Source organism: Triticum aestivum, chromosome 5B (genome assembly GCF_018294505.1).
Source record: "Triticum aestivum cultivar Chinese Spring chromosome 5B, IWGSC CS RefSeq v2.1, whole genome shotgun sequence".
Taxonomy (NCBI): Eukaryota; Viridiplantae; Streptophyta; class Magnoliopsida; order Poales; family Poaceae; genus Triticum; species Triticum aestivum.
Genome location: NC_057807.1, coordinates 103579761 through 103596698, shown reverse-complemented (window position 1 = coordinate 103596698; position 16938 = coordinate 103579761). Strand labels below are relative to the sequence as shown.

Sequence of the window (16938 nt, the reverse complement as noted above, 5' to 3'; positions counted from 1 at the left end):
AAAGTCCAGCCTCCCTGATAGAGCAAAGGTCTGTATCACAAGTGGCAATATAAAGTGACGTTCTTTTGCATCAAGATTTCATGCATCCAACCATAAAAGCACATGACAACCTCTGCTTCCCTCTGCGAAGGGCCTATCTTCTATCTTTTACATTATGCAAGAGTCATGGTGATCTTCACCTTTCCAAGAGCATGAACTATTATTTTTGACATTACCCTTGAGGTAAAAGGTTGGGAGGCAACACTATAAACCCCTATCTTTCTCTGTGTCCGATTAAAACTCCATACCCATTAGTATTGTGTGAGTGTTAGCAATTGTGAAAGACTAAATGATAGTTGTGTATGTGGACTTGCTGAAAAGCTCTTACATTGACTCTTTCCTATGACTCTTGGAAGGTGAAGATCACCATGACTCTTGCATAATGTAAAAGATAGAAGATAGGTCCTTTGCAGAGGGAAGCAGAGGTTGTCATGTGCTTTTATGGTTGGATGCACGAAATCTTAATGCAAAAGAACGTCACTTTATATTGCCACTTGTGATACAGACCTTTATTATGCAGTCTGTCGCTTTTATTGCTTCCATATCACAAGATCGTATAAAGCTTATTTTCTCCACACTAATAAGTCATACATATTTAGAGAGAAATTTTTATTGCATGCAACATGACAACTTACTTGAAGGATCTTACTCAATCCATAGGTAGATATATTGGACTCTCATGGAAAAACTGGGTTTAAGGATATTTGGAAGCACAAGTAGTATCTCTACTTGGTGCAAGGAATTTTGCTAGCATGAGAGGGAAAGACAAGCTCAACATGTTGGATGATCCATGAAAATATACTTTATTTTGAATATAAGAAAACATAACCCATTACGTTGTCTTCCTTTCCAACATCAACTCTTTAGCATGTCATATTTTAATGAGTGCTCACAGTCATAAAAGATGTCCAAGATAGTATATTTATATGTGAGAACCTCTCTTTCTTTATTACTTCCTATTAATTGCAACGATGACCAAACCTATGTTTTTCAACTCTCGACAACTTTTATTCATCATACTCTTTATGTGTGAAGTCATTACTCTCCATAAGATTAATATGATCTCTTTTATTTTTTATACTTTTATTCCCTCAAGATCATAACAAGATAGCAAAGCCCTTGACTCAACGCTAATCTTTATTATATATAGCTCACGGAATCGATTACATAAAGGGATCATAAAGCAAAACTCAAAACTAAATCATACCAACACTTTATTCTACTAGATCAAGATATTATCAAAAGGATCGAACTAAGTAAAACGGTAAAGATAGGAGTGTGATGGTGATATGATACGGGAGCAACTCCCCCAAGCTTGGCAGTTGCCAAGGGGAGTGCCCATACGTATGTGTTTATGCCTCCTTTGCTGGTGAAGAAGGTGGTGGTGATGATGGATAGTCGCACATCGAGCGTAGGAGCTCTTCCAATTTGCGGATAATGCCCTTGAGTGCGACGATATGATCCTTCAACAAAATATTTTCACGTGTGAGATACTTGTTTTGTATGTGAGCTAACTCAATCATCTTGAAAGCTTCAATCTCAGTTGGGGTAAAGAGGTCAGGAAGAGGTTGGATGTCTTCTTCTTCTGCCACTGGAGCTTGATCCTCCATGACCTTCTTGATCCTATCCTCCTTGTTGATCTCCCCGGGTCCTTCTCTCTTCATCAGCCAAGCATAGTTGCCTTCGTTGTTAGAGGAGGGTGACGACATGATGCCTGGCCTTGGCAAATATGACATAAAACAGCTCGAAACAAAGACAGAGGATATTTGCGTGATACGGTGGTCAAAACCTTCGGAGATTATATAATGAATTTTTACTGACCAAAAGAAGTATCGTGCAAGAAAACAGAGTCCGGAGAGCACACGAGGTGCCCACGAGGCAGGGGGTGCGCCCTCCACCCTCGTGGACACCTCGTGTCCTTCCCGGACTACTTCTTATTTTCCTATTTTCTTAATTATTCCAAAACAGAGAAAAATTGCTATTAGAACTGTTTTGGAGTCGGTTTACTTACCGTACCACATACCTATTCCTTTTCGGAGTCTGAAACATTCTGGAAAGTGTCCCTTATGTATTCCTCTAGGGCTACGGTTTCAATAACATTAGTTTCAACATTTATAGGGTTACCTAAGATATAATGTTTGATTCTTTGACCGTTCCCCACCTTTGGATTTGTGCCCTCGAAGTTGTTGATTTTTATGGCACCGGAGCGATAGACCTCCTCGATAACAAAAGGGCCTTCCCATATAGAGAGATGTTTTCCTGCAAAAAATCTTAAACGAGAGTTGAAAAGCAACACATAATCACCTACATTAAACTCACGCTTTTGTATCCTTTTGTCATGCCATCTTTTAACTTTTTCTTTGAACAGTTTGGCATTCTCATAGGCTCGGGTTGTCCATTCATCAAGTGAGCTAATGTCAAATAACCTCTTCTCACCAACAAGTTTGAAATCATAATTGAGCTCTTTAATGGCCCAATATGCCTTATGTTCTAGTTCGAGAGGTAAGTGACATGCTTTTCCATAAACCATTTTATATGGAGACATGCCCATAGGATTTTTATATGCAGTTCTATAAGCCCATAATGTATCATCAACTTTCTTGGACCAATTCTTTCTAGATCTATTAACAGTCTTTTGCAAAATTAATTTAAGCTCTCTGTTGCTAAGTTCTACTTGACCACTAGACTGTGGGTGATATGGCGATGCAATTCTATGATTAACATCATACTTAGCAAGCATTTTACGGAACGCACCATGAATAAAATGTGAACCACCATGAGTCATTAAGTATCTAGGGACTCCAAACCTCGGAAAAATAACTTCTTTAAGCATCTTAATAGAGGTGTTATGATCAGCAATACTAGTTGGAATAGCTTCTACCCACTTAGTAACGTAATCAACAGCAACTAAAATATGTGTATACCCATTAGAGGAAGGAAATGGTCCCATATAATCAAAGCCCAAAACATCAAATGGTTTTATAACAAGAGAGTAATTCATAGGCATTTCTTAACTTCTACTGATATTACCAATTCTTTGACATTCATCGCAAGACAAGACAAACTTGCAGGCATCCTTGAAGAGAGTAGGTCAACAAAAACCGGATTGCAATACCTTATGTGCAGTTCTATCTCCAGCGTGGTGTCCTCCATATGCCTCGGAGTGACACTTGCGTAGGATCTGTTCCTGTTCATGCTCAGGTACACAACGTCTAATAACACCATCTACTCCTTCTTTATAAAGGTGTGGGTCATTCCAGAAGTAATGTCTTAAATCATAGAAGAATTTTTTCTTTTGCTGGTATGTGAAACTAGGTGGTATAAATTTGGCAACAATGTAATTAGCATAATCAGCATACCATGGAGCAGTACGAGAAGCATTTATTACAACTAATTGTTCATCAGGAAAGCTATCATCAATAGGTAGTGGGTCATCAAGAACATTCTCTAACCTAGACAAGTTGTCTGCAATGGGGTTCTCATGTCCCTTCCTATCAATAATATGCAAATCAAATTCTTGTAGCAAGAGAACCCATCTAATAAGTCTAGGTTTAGCATCTTTCTTTTTCCATAAGATATTTAATAGCAACATGATCAGTGTGAATAGTTATTTTAGAATCAACAATATAAGGTCTGAACTTATCACAAGCAAATACAACTGCTAAGAATTCTTTTTTGGTAGTAGCATAATTTCTCTGGGCACTGTCTAGAGTCTTACTAGCATATAGAATAACATTTAGTTTCTTATCAACTCTTTGTCCTAGAACAGCACCTACAGCATAATCACTAGCATCACACATAATTTCAAAGGGTAAATTCCAATCAGGTGGCCGAACAATAGGTACAGATATTAAAGCTTTCTTAAGTATTTCAAATGCTTCTACACAATCATCATCGAAGACAAAAGGAATATCTTTTTGTAAGAGATTAGTCAGAGGCCTAGAAATTTTAGAGAAGTCCTTAATGAACCTCCTATAAAAACCGGCATGACCAAGGAAACTTCTTATACCTTTAATGTCCTTGGGACATGGCATCTTTTCAATAGCATCAACTTTAGCTTTGTCAACTTCAATACCTCTTTCAGGAATTTTATGCCCCAAGACAATGCCTTCATTAACCATAAAGTGGCACTTTTTCCAATTCAAGACAAGACTAGTATCTTCGCATCTCTACAAAACTCGATCAAGGTTGCTCAAGAAATCATCAAAAGAGGATCCATAAACGGAGAAATCGTCCATGAAAACCTCACAAATCTTTTCAAAAAAGTCAGAGAATATAGCCATCATGCATCTTGGAAAGGTAGCAGGTGCATTACATAAACCAAAAGGCATACGTCTATAAGCAAAAGTACTGAAAGGGCAAGCAAAAGTGGTCTTTTCTTGATCCTGTGCTGACACAGGTATTTGAGAGAAACCAGAGTAACCATCTAGAAAGCAAAAATGTGTATGTTTAGATAATCTTTCTAGCATTTGATCAATAAAAGGTAGAGGGTAATGATCCTTTTTAGTAGCTTTATTTAATTTGCGGAAATCAATTACCATCCTATAACATGTAACAATTCTTTGTGGGATCAATTCATCTTTATCATTAGGAACAACAGTAATACCTCCCTTCTTAGGGACACAATGGACAGGACTTACCCACTGACTATCAGCAATGGGATAAATTATACCTGCCTCAAGGAGCTTTAGTATTTCCTTTCTTACCACTTATGTCATCTTAGGATTTAACCGTCGTTGGTGATCAATAACTGGTTTGGCCTCTTTCTCCAAATTTATTTTGTGTTGGCATAGAGTGTGACTAATGCCCTTAAGATCATCAAGAGTATATCCAATAGCAGCACGGTGCTTCTTCAGAGTTTTCAATAATCTTTCCTCTTCCTACTCCGAAAGGTTAACACTAATAATAACAGGATATATCTTCTTTTCATCAAGGTAAGCATATTTAAAAGTATCAGGTAATGGTTTAAGCTCAAACACGGGATCACCCTTGGGTGGTGGAGGATCCCCTAGGATTTCAACAGGCAAGTTGTGCTTCAAAATAGGTCCCTGTTTAAAGAATGCTTCATCTATCTCCCTTCTTTCATTCATAAACATATCATTTTCATGGTCTAGCAAATATTGTTCTAAAGGATCATTAGGAGGCACGGCAATAGAAGCAAGACCAATAATTTCATCCTTACTAGGCAATTCTTTATCATGGGGTTGTCTACGAAATTTAGCAAAGTTAAACTCATGAGAATCCCCCAAACCAATAGTAATAACATCCTTTTCGCAATCTATCCTAGCATTAACAGTATTCAAGAAGGGTCTACCAAATATAATGGGACAAAAGTCATCTTGTGGGGAACCAAGAACAAGAAAATCAGAAGGATATTTAACTTTCCCACATAAGACTTCAACATCTCTAACAATCCCAATTGGTGAAATAGTATCTCTATTGGCAAGCTTAATTGTAACATCTATTTCTTCTATCTCAGCAGGTGCAATATCATGCATAATTTCTTTGTATAAGGAATGAGGTATTGCACTAGCACTAGCACCCATATCACATAAGCCATGATAACAATGATCTCCTATTTTAACAGAAATAACAGGCATGCCTACAACAGGTCTATGTTTCTTAGCATCAGATCTAGCAATTCTAGCAGCTGCATCACAGAAATAAATAACATGCCCATCAATATTATCAGACAAGAGATCTTTAACCATAGCAATACTAGGTTCAACTTTACTTTGCTCAGGTGGTGTATATGTTTTAGTATTGCTCTTACGAACCACAGTTAAAGCTTTAACATGATCCTTAATCCTAACAGGGAAAGGTAGTTTCTCAATATAGGTAGTAGGAACAATAGGATCATTATAAGTGAAAGTCTTTTCTTCAACTTTAACAGGTGCAACTACTTTTACTTCAGTGGGAGGATTATATTTAAACCATTTCTCCTTAGGGAGGTCAACATGAGTAGCAAATGATTCATAGAAAGAAGTTACTATCTCAGAGTCAAGTGCATATTTAGTGCTAACTCACGGAAGACATCGGTATCCATAAAAGTTTTAACACAATCGATCTTAGGTGTCATACCTGACTCCTTACCTTCGTTGATATCCCAATCTTCAGAGTTGCGTTTAATTCTTTCCAATAAATCCCATATGAATTCAATAGTCTTCATCATAAAAGAACCAGTACAAAAAGTATCGAGCATGGAGCGATTGTTGAGAGAAAGCCGAGCATAATTTTTTTGAATAATCATTTCTCTTGAGAGCTCATGATTGGGGCATGAATATAACATTGACTTAAGCCTCCCCAAGCTTGAGTGATGCTTTCTCCTTCGCGAGGCCAAAAATTATATATATAATTATGATCACGATGAATAAGATGCATAGGATAAAACTTCTGATGAAATTCCAATTTCAATCGGTTGTAGTTCCATGATCCCATATCATCACATAGCCTAAACCATGTCAATGCCTCTCCCTTCAAAGATAAAGGGAAGACCTTCTTCTTGATAACATCATCGGGCATACCTGCAAGCTTAAATAATCCACAAACTTCATCCACATAGATTAGGTGTAAATCGGGATGCAATGTTCCATCTCTTGTAAAGGGATTAGCTAGCAGTTTCTCTACCATACCCGAAGGAATTTCAAAGTAAAATATTTCAGTAGGTTCAGTAGTTTGAGGAGCAACTCTTTGCTCTACTGGTCGGGGTGAAGATACCCCGAACAAGCCCCTCAAAGGATTATGTTCCATAGTAACAAGTGACAGTAAATTTCAGCACACTATATAAGTTTTTCCTTACCAAGTTCCACTTACCAAAGGCGCTTCGCTCCCCGACAATGGCGCCAGAAAAGATTCTTGATGACCCACAAATGTAGGGGATCTATCTAGTCCTTTTGATAAGTAAGAGTGTCGAACCGAACGAGGAGCGGAAGGAAATGACAAGCGGTTTTTAGTAAGGTATCCTCTGCAAGCACTAAAATTATCGGTAACAGGTAGTTTTGTGATAATGTAATTTGTAACGGGTAACAAGCAATGAAACTAAATAAGGTGCAGCAAGGTGGCCCAATCCTTTTTATAGCAAAGGACAAGCCTGGATAAATTCTTATATGGAGGAAAACGCTCCCGAGGACACAAGGGAATTATCGTCAAGCTAGTTTTCATCATGCTCATATGATTCGCGTTTCGTTACTTTGATAATTTGATATGTGGGTGGACCGGTGCTTGGGTACTTCCCTTTCTTGGACAAGCATCCCACTTATGATTAACTCCTATTGCAAGCATCCGCAACTACAAAAGAAGTATCAAGGTAAACCTAACCATAGCATGAAACATATGGATCCAAATCAGCCCCTTACGAAGCAACGCATAAACTAGGGTTTAAGCTTCTATCACTCTAGCAACCCACCGTCTACTTATTACTTCCCAATGCCTTCCTCTAGGCCCAAAAAATGGTGAAGTTTCATGTAGTCGACGTTCACATAACACCCCTAGAGGGGAGACAACATACATCTCATCAAAATATCGAATGAATACCAAATTCACATGACTACTTATAGCAAGACTTCACCCATGTCCTCAGGGACAAACGTAACTACTCACAAAGCATATTCTTGTTCATAATCAGAGGGGTATTAATATGCATTAAGGATCTGAACATATGATCTTCCATCGAATAAACCAACTAGCATCAACTACAAGGAGTAATCAACACTACTAGTAACCCACAGGTACCAATCTGAGGTTTTGAGACAAAGATTGGATACAAGAGATGAACTAGGATTTGAGAGGAGATGGTGCTGGTGAAGATGTTGATGGAGATTGACCCCCTCCCGATGAGAGGATCGATGGTGATGATTTCCCCCTCCCGGAGGGAAGTTTCCCCGGCAGAACAGCTCCGTCGGAGCCCTAGATTGGTTCCGCCTCGTGGCGGCGGAGTTTCGTCCCGAAATCTTGCTTATGATTTTTTTCAGGGTAAAAGACTTCATATAGCAGAAGATGGTCACCGGAAGCCTGCCAGGGGGCCCACAAGGCAGGGGGCGAGCCCAGGGGGTAGGGTGCGCCCCACAACCTCGTGGACGGTGGGTGGCCCCCCTCTGGTATTTCTTCCGCTCAGTATTTTTTATTCATTCCAAAAATGACTTCCGTGATGTTTCAGGACTTTTGGAGCTGTGCAGAATAGGTCTCTAATATTTGCTCCTTTTCCAGCCCAGAATCCCAGCTGCCAGCATTCTCCCTCTTCATGTAAACCTTGTAAAATAAGAGAGAATGGGCATAAGTATTTGTGACATAATGTGTAATAGCAACCCATCATGCAATAAATATCGATATAAAAGCATGATGTAAAATGGAAGTATCAACCCGCACGACGCGACACTGTAGCCATGGCACGCCCGGCACGACCTCCGTCAGCACGGACGGTGCAACAGTGAAGAGCCGTCAATGGGACCCGCATGCGATGAGCCCCACCTGCTGGCCGGTTCCTTGACAGCCGGTCGAATCCCCAGAGGCGAGCCCTAGCAGCCGGCCTAGAATCTGGCCTCCATAGACATTGACGGCCGGGACCTACCACCCGGCCAGATTACCTTTGTACCCCTGGGGGTAGGCCTATATAAACCCCCCAGGCTCACCCAATGCAAAGGGTTCACATCTTAGTTCCCTCCACACCACAGCTAGGGGAGAAGAGAGCTAGCCTTGCCCTTCTTCCTCCTCTAGCCGAACAACTCAAGGAGCACTCTTGTAGCCACTCTATTGACGATAGTCATCATGCGGAGACCCCGCAGAGCAGGACTAAGGGTGTTATCTCCACGGAGAGCCCCGAACCTGGGTAAGACTCGTAGGCATTCGAGGTCTCGCCCACTCCCGCTTCTAGAGTCCGGCAACGTACTTCTGTCCCCATCCACGATAAGCCACCCCTTGGCATATGTCGCGAGAATACCACGACAGGGTCCCACTTGTAAATGCAGGTCGTGACAAAGAAAACCGGAGACATCATCTGACCAAACCAAAAATATCTCTAAAACCCTATTGAGTACGATTTCATGTTTTTTTTTTCGTATTATCAAAAAATGTTGATTTTATGAACAATAAATTGAACGAGCTACCTAAAATTACCAATATATTCTAAATGTATAGTCCAAAATAAGTTGAGGATTCCTAGATCAGTGTTGGATACATTTATGGTCTTAATATAGATTTTCCACATTTTTTGAAAATATTGAATTTAAATTTAACCAAAATTTGAATGACATGCTAAACTTCCATTATCTACAAAACCATTGGTACAAATGAGCCGCGATTCGTGAATTTTGAGTCAAATTTTGAATAGGCCAATTAAATTTGCAACCGAAAGTTCTCGATTTGACCTGCTGACTGATATGGCCGGTTTCTTTTGCCATATGTACACTAACAAACAGGACCCACCTATCAGAAATCACATCAACGTACCTAAATGCTAGATTAGACCTAGCTGTAACAGATTACAACAATGGGTGTGGCTAGGTCTCAGTTGACTAAGATTTAATTAAGTCCCAGTCAAGTGACATAGTATATAAGAAGAAAAAGAAAAAGATTTTTTTGCACGGATCTCCACACAAGATCAAACAAATATAGCATCGGCTAAGACATAACCAAGACTCAAACAACCGAGACTAAGCAAAACTATACCTCCATAGTTGATGTTCTACGTAACAACCCCGTAGAGTAGATGTTCTTACGAAATCAGGGGAAAATATCAGGTGCTACGGGAGCACCTAAGTTTAGGTGCTCCAAGGGCTTCTCGGCCATTGGATCTGAAATCCAACGGTCATCTACATATGCACCGAATCCGATTTGCAATACCAAATTTCTGGGGTGTTCTTTGACTAAAAGCATGAGCTCTCTCCTCAGCCTTCGGATCTTAGATCTAACGGTTGAAAAGCTCCTGGAGCACCTAATCTTAGGTGCACCCGTAGCACCAGATATCCTCATCAGAGTGGGTGGCTTGTGCAGTTTCCTATCTAACAGAGTTAATGGTGGTGTTATTCCGTCGGAGACTAACTTAATTTCCGGCGTCCCCGAAAAAGCAGTAGCGACGGTGACCAAAGTCGGGCCGTGCACACTGCATGCATCTGACAGAGGGTTCGAGCATGAGCAGCACTGGCACCTGATGATCCCATATCTTTGATTCATTCAATTCGTCTACAGTGTCGTGTAACAGCATGCACTGTTGCTGACCCGCGAGCAGCAGTAAATCCTCAACCGCCCCCCACACCCAACCATGAGCTAATCAATTTCCGCCCGATATACGAGCCCACTAGCGTAGAGCGTGCGTACTCTACTCCGAAAGCAAATTTCGTGCGGAAACAACGGAAGATCGGTCGATGCGCCGAGCCAAACTTGATATTTTGCTTTCCGGATTCCGAACCGATCGTTCGTGCGCGGCGCAGCGCAGGAGGAGAAAGGCTGTGCTGCACTGTAGCCTCCAATCTTTCCTTTTCTTGCCCCCACCACCCACCTGCCTTTGAAGTCGAGCCCTTCTCCGATCCACACGTGGGGGTATATACTGGTACGTGTATATACGATACCACCACCACCACCTCGGCGACTTCGCTCCTGCCGGCCCGGCCATCTCGGCATCTCCATCCGCCGTCTGCCCCGCTCCGCTCCGGCCGGCCACCTCGCCGCCGCCGCCGCCCGTCCCCTCCTTGTGATGCTTCGGTACCCGTCCCTCTCTCAGTCTCTCTCCCCGTCTCGCCATGCTTGCTCTTCTCGCGAGGATTTTTTGTTTTGTTTCTGTTTCCGGGAGCTCGGAGGGGATCCTTGGTGTTCTTGGCGGGGGAGGAGGCGGCCTTGCTTGTTTTGGATCGACTGCGAAATCTTCTGCTTATTTGGTGTTTCTTTTGCCGGCGGGATTGGTTTGTCGGTAGAGCACACACAACTACGAGCGCTTCTTCTGCTTATCCACCAATGCCGGAGCTGTGTTGTCGATTTCTGCTTGGATTCTGCCTGGGTTACTTTCACGCAAACCATCTCTGGTTTCCCTCTGCTGCTCATAAATAGGAGCACGCCACTCCCTTTTGATCGAGCTGCTGCCTGGCCCTGCCTTCAGAAAAAAAAGAAAAGAAAAAGAAATGCCCCTGCATTTGACCAATTTGTCCGCTCTCTATCTCCGATTCATCCGGGCTTTTTCCTCGGTGCTGTCATCTGATTTGCCGGATTAGTCTGCGCAGACGTGAATCCAACTCCTTCAGGTTCTTGCTGGCGACTACTATTTGGTTTCCTCTCCTTTCATTTCCTTTCGGAAAGAAGAAAACAAGTTCTTGGCCAAGTAGCAAGATCCAGCTCCGTTGCTAGTTTCAATCCGACTATTTTAATCCCCACTCCACTCTGGGTTTCTGTGTTCGTCGCCGATTTAAAAAGCTTTAAAAAAATCCTTCGTTGGTGGCCGTGGAGTCAACTTGTCGAGCTGAGAAGTTCAACCAGCAATAAAGCTCGGCAGAATCTTCAGACTTGTTTATTGCTTTACCAGGAGCGCTCCTAGTTGTTTCCAGTACAACCATCTTCTTATTTAGTATAGCATTTTCCTTGATTCAAATCAATTCTATAGCTGTGAGTGATGGTGCGCCGACAACCTGTTGATTTGCGGTTTTATTATGAGCATACATGTCTTTCCACTTTTGAATGGTCAATAAATGGATTTGTGCGCAGGCTGTCGCAAGGAGGCGGAGTGCCGCGCTGGTGATTACTAGTAGGCATCACATCTCCGGCCTCATTTGCCCTGTTCATCACCAGGTATTTCCAGTTCCATCCATGTAGCCGTTCAAGAAATTTTGCTAGTGTTATGTTGATTGATCTCTCTGCCTTCTATTGTCACGGTAAGAACATTCATGGTTTCGTTGTCTGCTTTTGTTCTTGCATCTTGTTCTAAGATCAATGCATGCCCCCTCATTGCAAGTCCCTATGTAGTATATTAAGTTCTAAATTAAGCACCCTCAAGATCTTCAGTAGGAGGGGGGACCTGTTTTTTTTATCCGTTTATTTTATCATCAAAGATTTGAAGAAGCACAAAATGGATGTATTTTGGCATCTTCTTTATTTTTATCAAATTTGTACTTTAGTTGTTTTTCATACAGCTGCATAAATTAGGCGACCAAATTTCAGATGTACTACAAGCAATCTAGGATAGGCACACAAGTAATCTCCAAACTGAAGAACAAGTTAGCTGATCTCTGTTGAGCCTTTTTCTTCTGCAGCTTCTTGGAAGTCTACATTTTGGTCAGACCCTGTGAAGAAAAAATCCTCTCACAACTACTACCATGGGTGCCTGCGTGTCTTCAAGCAGAAGGCGGAGACCGCAGAGATTGCGCTGCACATATCGCCGCGGAAAGGTTTTGAGAAACACGCCTACCATACGTGCCAGTGATGTGGGGACCTGTGCTGCTTCTGGAGAAGTTGTCCATGTAGAGACTTCCGCGGCCACTCGCAGGAAATCTGATGGCTCGAACGTAACATTCCACCTCACACAGCTGCAGTGGCATCATAGCGAGCTAGACTCGGAAAACGGAAGTGGTAATCGGAATTTTCATGTTACTTTCATACATTTTAGGATCCAAAGTCTTTACATTTCACATTTAGGATCAAGAGTCCTTATATTTTGCCCTATTGGTGCAGTTGTATGTCAGGAAGAAGCATGGTTCGATTCTGTCAGTATTTTGGGGTCTGATTCCGATGAGGACTTCAGCAGTGTCAACGGAGGTATTGCATTTTCTCTAGACAGATTTCATTTGCACTAGGCAAATGCATTGGTCCTATATATTTATTTATGCACAATCTCTTCTTGCAGACTTTCCTGCCATGTCAAGTGCAGGAAGGACACACTTGGTGCAGTGCGAAGATGCTTCATGTATTGCTGATTGCATCCAGAAGTTCGAGAAGTTTTTCGACGGTTCATGTGTTGCTCAAGCTGTTGGACAGTACCTAACAAGAGATGCAAACTGTATGGATAGATCAAGCCAATCTGGTGTCCAGGAAGGAGAGGCGCTTAAAATCGCAAGCTCGGAAATATCCGATGTCTCTGGTGCTAAGGTGGAGGAAGCAAAGACAAAAACTGAGGGCGTAAAAATGCTGACAAAACTTCGACGAGGCGACGAGGCATGCAATAACTTGAAGTCTTTCAAAGATGGAGAAAAACCTCATGAAAGTATCTTCAAAAGTTTGACACCAGTGTGCACGCCTCGTCATGCTAATAAGGTTCAGCCTTTGGGAGTAGCGAGCCCACGGGGCCAAAAGAAGAAGTCGGGAGTTGTCAGGCTCTCTTTCACAAGGACATCTTTTGATGGGGAGCAAACTACTGAAATATGTGAGTTTTCCTCTGATGTGTCCTACCGTATTTTGTCTACATTAGTAATCTTTAGAAATATGGTTGATGTTGAATCTCTATCCGCAGGCTCTAGGAGGTACTTGATTCGTCCAAGAGCCGGGCTATTGATTCCTCAAGCGAGCGAGAAAATATCAGAAGGTTGTTGGTCCATTCTTGAGCCTTCGACCTTCAAGCTACGCGGAGAAAGCTTTTTCAGGTAAGAGTTGGTGGACCCTTTGCTTGTCTTGTTTTGTAATTTTCTAGTACATGAACTTGGTTTAAATTTGTATAACTTTTATGTAGAGACAAAAAGAAGTCAGCTGCCCCAGGAAGTTCTCCATATACTCCAATCGGTGTGGACATGTTCATGTCACCAAGGAAAATACATCACATTGCCCAGCATATTGAGCTACCATCTATAAGGCCAAGTGAGAAAGTTCCTTCGGTACTTATCGTAAATATTCAGGTATGATCGTCAGAACTCGCTGGTTTCTCCTAAACTTTGAGGATGCTAGTTGTTGCAATGATTACTAATGCGTATGTATTTTGCACCCAGATACCTACATATCCGACTGCTATCTTCCTTGGTGACAGCGACGGGGAAGGGATTAACCTGGTGCTGTATTTCAAACTGAACGAAAACTTTGAGAAAGATATTTCTCCTCACTTCTATGAGAGTATCAAGGTAAAATTTCTCTCTTGTCAGGCGCCGTCTTTGTTCGCAGACAACTGATGCATGATAATCCTGATGACCTGGACTGATATGCCCTTAATCTCTGTTTTCTGTCTTATTTACAGAGACTTGTGAGCGATGAGATAGAAAAGGTCAAAGGGTTTCCATTAGACTCAACTGTTCCTTACAGGGAAAGATTGAAAATATTGACTGGGTTGGTTAACCCAGATGATATGAATCTGAGTTCTGCGGAGAGGAAACTTGTGCAGGCTTATAATGAGAAGCCAGTTCTGTCACGGCCTCAACACAACTTCTATGTGGTGCGTGACATTTTCTTGATGCATGCCATCTTTTTAGTTTTTTCTAGCATCTCCACTCCTATATAACATATGGGTTTGATACATACAGGGACCAAATTACTTGGAGATAGACCTAGATGTGCACCGGTTTAGCTTCATATCGAGGAAAGGGCTCGAAGCTTTCCGAGAACGGCTGAAGCATGGTGTAATCGATCTGGGTCTATCCATACAGGTAGCATGATGACCCATTTTTCTTGATAAGTTGCTAGGAGGGATAACTTGTCGATGAACTGAACATGTTGAGCGTGTCATGCAGGCCCAGAAGCAGGAAGAACTCCCTGAGAATGTCCTGTGCAGTGTAAGGCTAAACCGGCTTGATTTCGTCGATCATGGACAAATACCAACACTCCTTCCTTGCGACGACGACTGACACGTGACCTGGGTGTGCTAAGTTAAACCTGAAGTTTCAGTCAGGACCTCAAAACCATTTCCAGGTGCTCACAAGTTCTGACCCTTGAGGATTGACGACCTTCCCTTTGCTATGTGTGCTTGGAGGGGTTGCGTTGCTCTGCAAGATGAACGGTCCTGCCGCAACCCGCAATGTTGTTATGTAAAAACATGCGTATATAGTCATGTTTATTAACAATCTGGATATGTGGGTCAACTTCGAATCTGTGAACCCCGCGAATCAGGAGTTGACGATGCTATCTGGACCGCCTTATTGGTTTATTTATTCAATTTATCTCTTGTCTATCTTCTAATATCATATTGTATGTACATTATTTGTTATGAGGCTATGCCAACCTCCATCCAATTAAACATCTCATTCTGAAACTTGTTCTGGACGTAGCTATCATCAGTATATATATCTGAGTTTTTGTAATCCAAATCTTGAAGAAGAAAAATATTAGATTTGATGCTAAAATGCTAGTATAACTGACACCAGTTATCTCAAACTAGAATCCAACGGGAGTTGTTTTGAGGGAAAAAAATAGTGTAGCTATCTTTCCACCAAAACTGACGATGCCATGAATCCGGGGTATCCAGGGCACCAGAATATGCCCCACAAGACCTAGTAAAGCCCTCCCCTCCCCCAACCCCAAGGCCCATGATAGCCCATGCCTTCTACCCAGCCCAAGGCCTCCACCAAAGGAAGAATTCGGCTTGCCGCCCAAGACACGCCGAACCAGAGATCTAGGAGGACTCTTCAACCGCCTTACCGGACTAGGAAACTTGTAACCCTAGGTCTCGTTGTAACCCTAGGTCTCGTCCTCCTTTATAAGGCGAGGTTGGGCTAGTCGTTAGGTATCTTACATCTCATAGTTTCACTCCCTCGATACACATAGACATCTTTGTACATTATGCTTGTGCACCCTATGAACAAATCAGAAAGAAGGGTTTTACCTTCACCATGAGGGCATAAACCTGGGTAAACTTTGCCTCTGGGTTCCCCAACTCGATCATCCGAATGCTGCGGTACCCTATCGAGGGATCTGTCAGATTCCAATCTGACAATGGCACTCCATCCACCACGCATGGGGTGCAATTGTTGGAAACAAGATACATATGGGGTCTAGCATCATTCGTGGCGTCTATGCTCAGGGCCTATCTTTGTATTTAGGCGCCGTGAACTTCGTCGCCGACTCGACGGGGTGAGTCGGCCTTGTCCCTCCCCTTGTTGAAGGCCATGTTCTCATCTTTGGGAATTTGGAGTTCGTCACCGGCCAGCACGATGAGACCTGTGTACACAATCCGGCACCTCCCACTTTGTCGAAGGCCTAGGAGCCGATGAAAATCTTCAACTTCCTACCCACCTCTCTCTTTGTCTAAACGGTGGAGTCGCTTCACCAGATCTTTGATGAGGAAGAGTCTGACGAGGACAGAGACTTGAGCAACTGCCCAGAGGCAATCCTAACAGCCGGCTTGGCAGCGGTCCCGACCGTGGTCTACATGGTGGACACCAACAACACCGTTGCACGGAACACCGACGACATAGAGGAGGACAACGACTTCAACATCACCACAACGACGACCAACTTGGACGTCTTGTGCACACCAGTGACAGGCACAAAGATGAAATTGATAGTTTTTCGAGTTTTAAAACATTTTTGAATCTTGGGAACATTTTTAAAAAATATGAACACTTTTTTAAAATTTGGAGCATTTTTGAAATCTGAGAACTTTTTTAAAAAGAACAGTTTGAAATTTGAAACATTTTTCAATTGCATTAACATTTATGAAATTCGAAATCTTTGTAAAATGCGTGAATATTTTCTGAAATTCAGACAAATGAAATTATGGTTTTTTAAATCCTGAACATTTTAAAAAATTGAACATTTTTTGGAGTTTCAAAAAGGAAAAGGAAAAGAAAAAGAAAAAGATAAAAAACAATAAAGAAAAACAAACATATGGGGTGCTCCGGCCCGCACATGGGCCAGCCCAAATTGCGCGCGGGGTGCGCTTTTGTAGATGTCGCATAGTGGCCCATCTCATCTATAGCGTCGAAGGAGCTGGCAGGCCAAAATCTCCCAGGTCAAAGCCCACCATTGAAGAATATAAAGGGCCAGGGACTTGTCCCTTCGAAACGCACG

At 42.2% G+C, this 16938-nt stretch overlaps 1 protein-coding gene across 3 annotated transcripts; it reads left to right on the top strand.

The window, feature by feature from the left end:
- Positions 1-10450: 10450 nt before the first annotated feature.
- LOC123110629 (uncharacterized) lies at positions 10451-15113 on the top strand. Of its 3 annotated transcripts, none has more exons than XM_044531189.1 (11): positions 10451-10734; positions 11725-11808; positions 12270-12585; positions 12688-12771; positions 12860-13375; positions 13463-13592; positions 13679-13841; positions 13932-14060; positions 14174-14368; positions 14457-14579; positions 14664-15113. In XM_044531189.1, exons 3-11 carry the CDS (start codon positions 12333-12335, stop codon positions 14775-14777), a joined length of 1707 nt encoding a protein of 568 aa, XP_044387124.1. In that variant the 5' UTR covers positions 10451-10734; positions 11725-11808; positions 12270-12332; the 3' UTR covers positions 14778-15113. The 3 variants fall into 3 exon arrangements, with proteins under 3 accessions (XP_044387124.1, XP_044387125.1, XP_044387126.1); XM_044531190.1 differs by lacking the exon at positions 10451-10734 and adding an exon at positions 10828-11267; XM_044531191.1 differs by lacking the exons at positions 10451-10734; positions 11725-11808 and having other exon boundaries at positions 12407-12585; positions 12699-12771.
- Positions 15114-16938: the final 1825 nt, after the last annotated feature.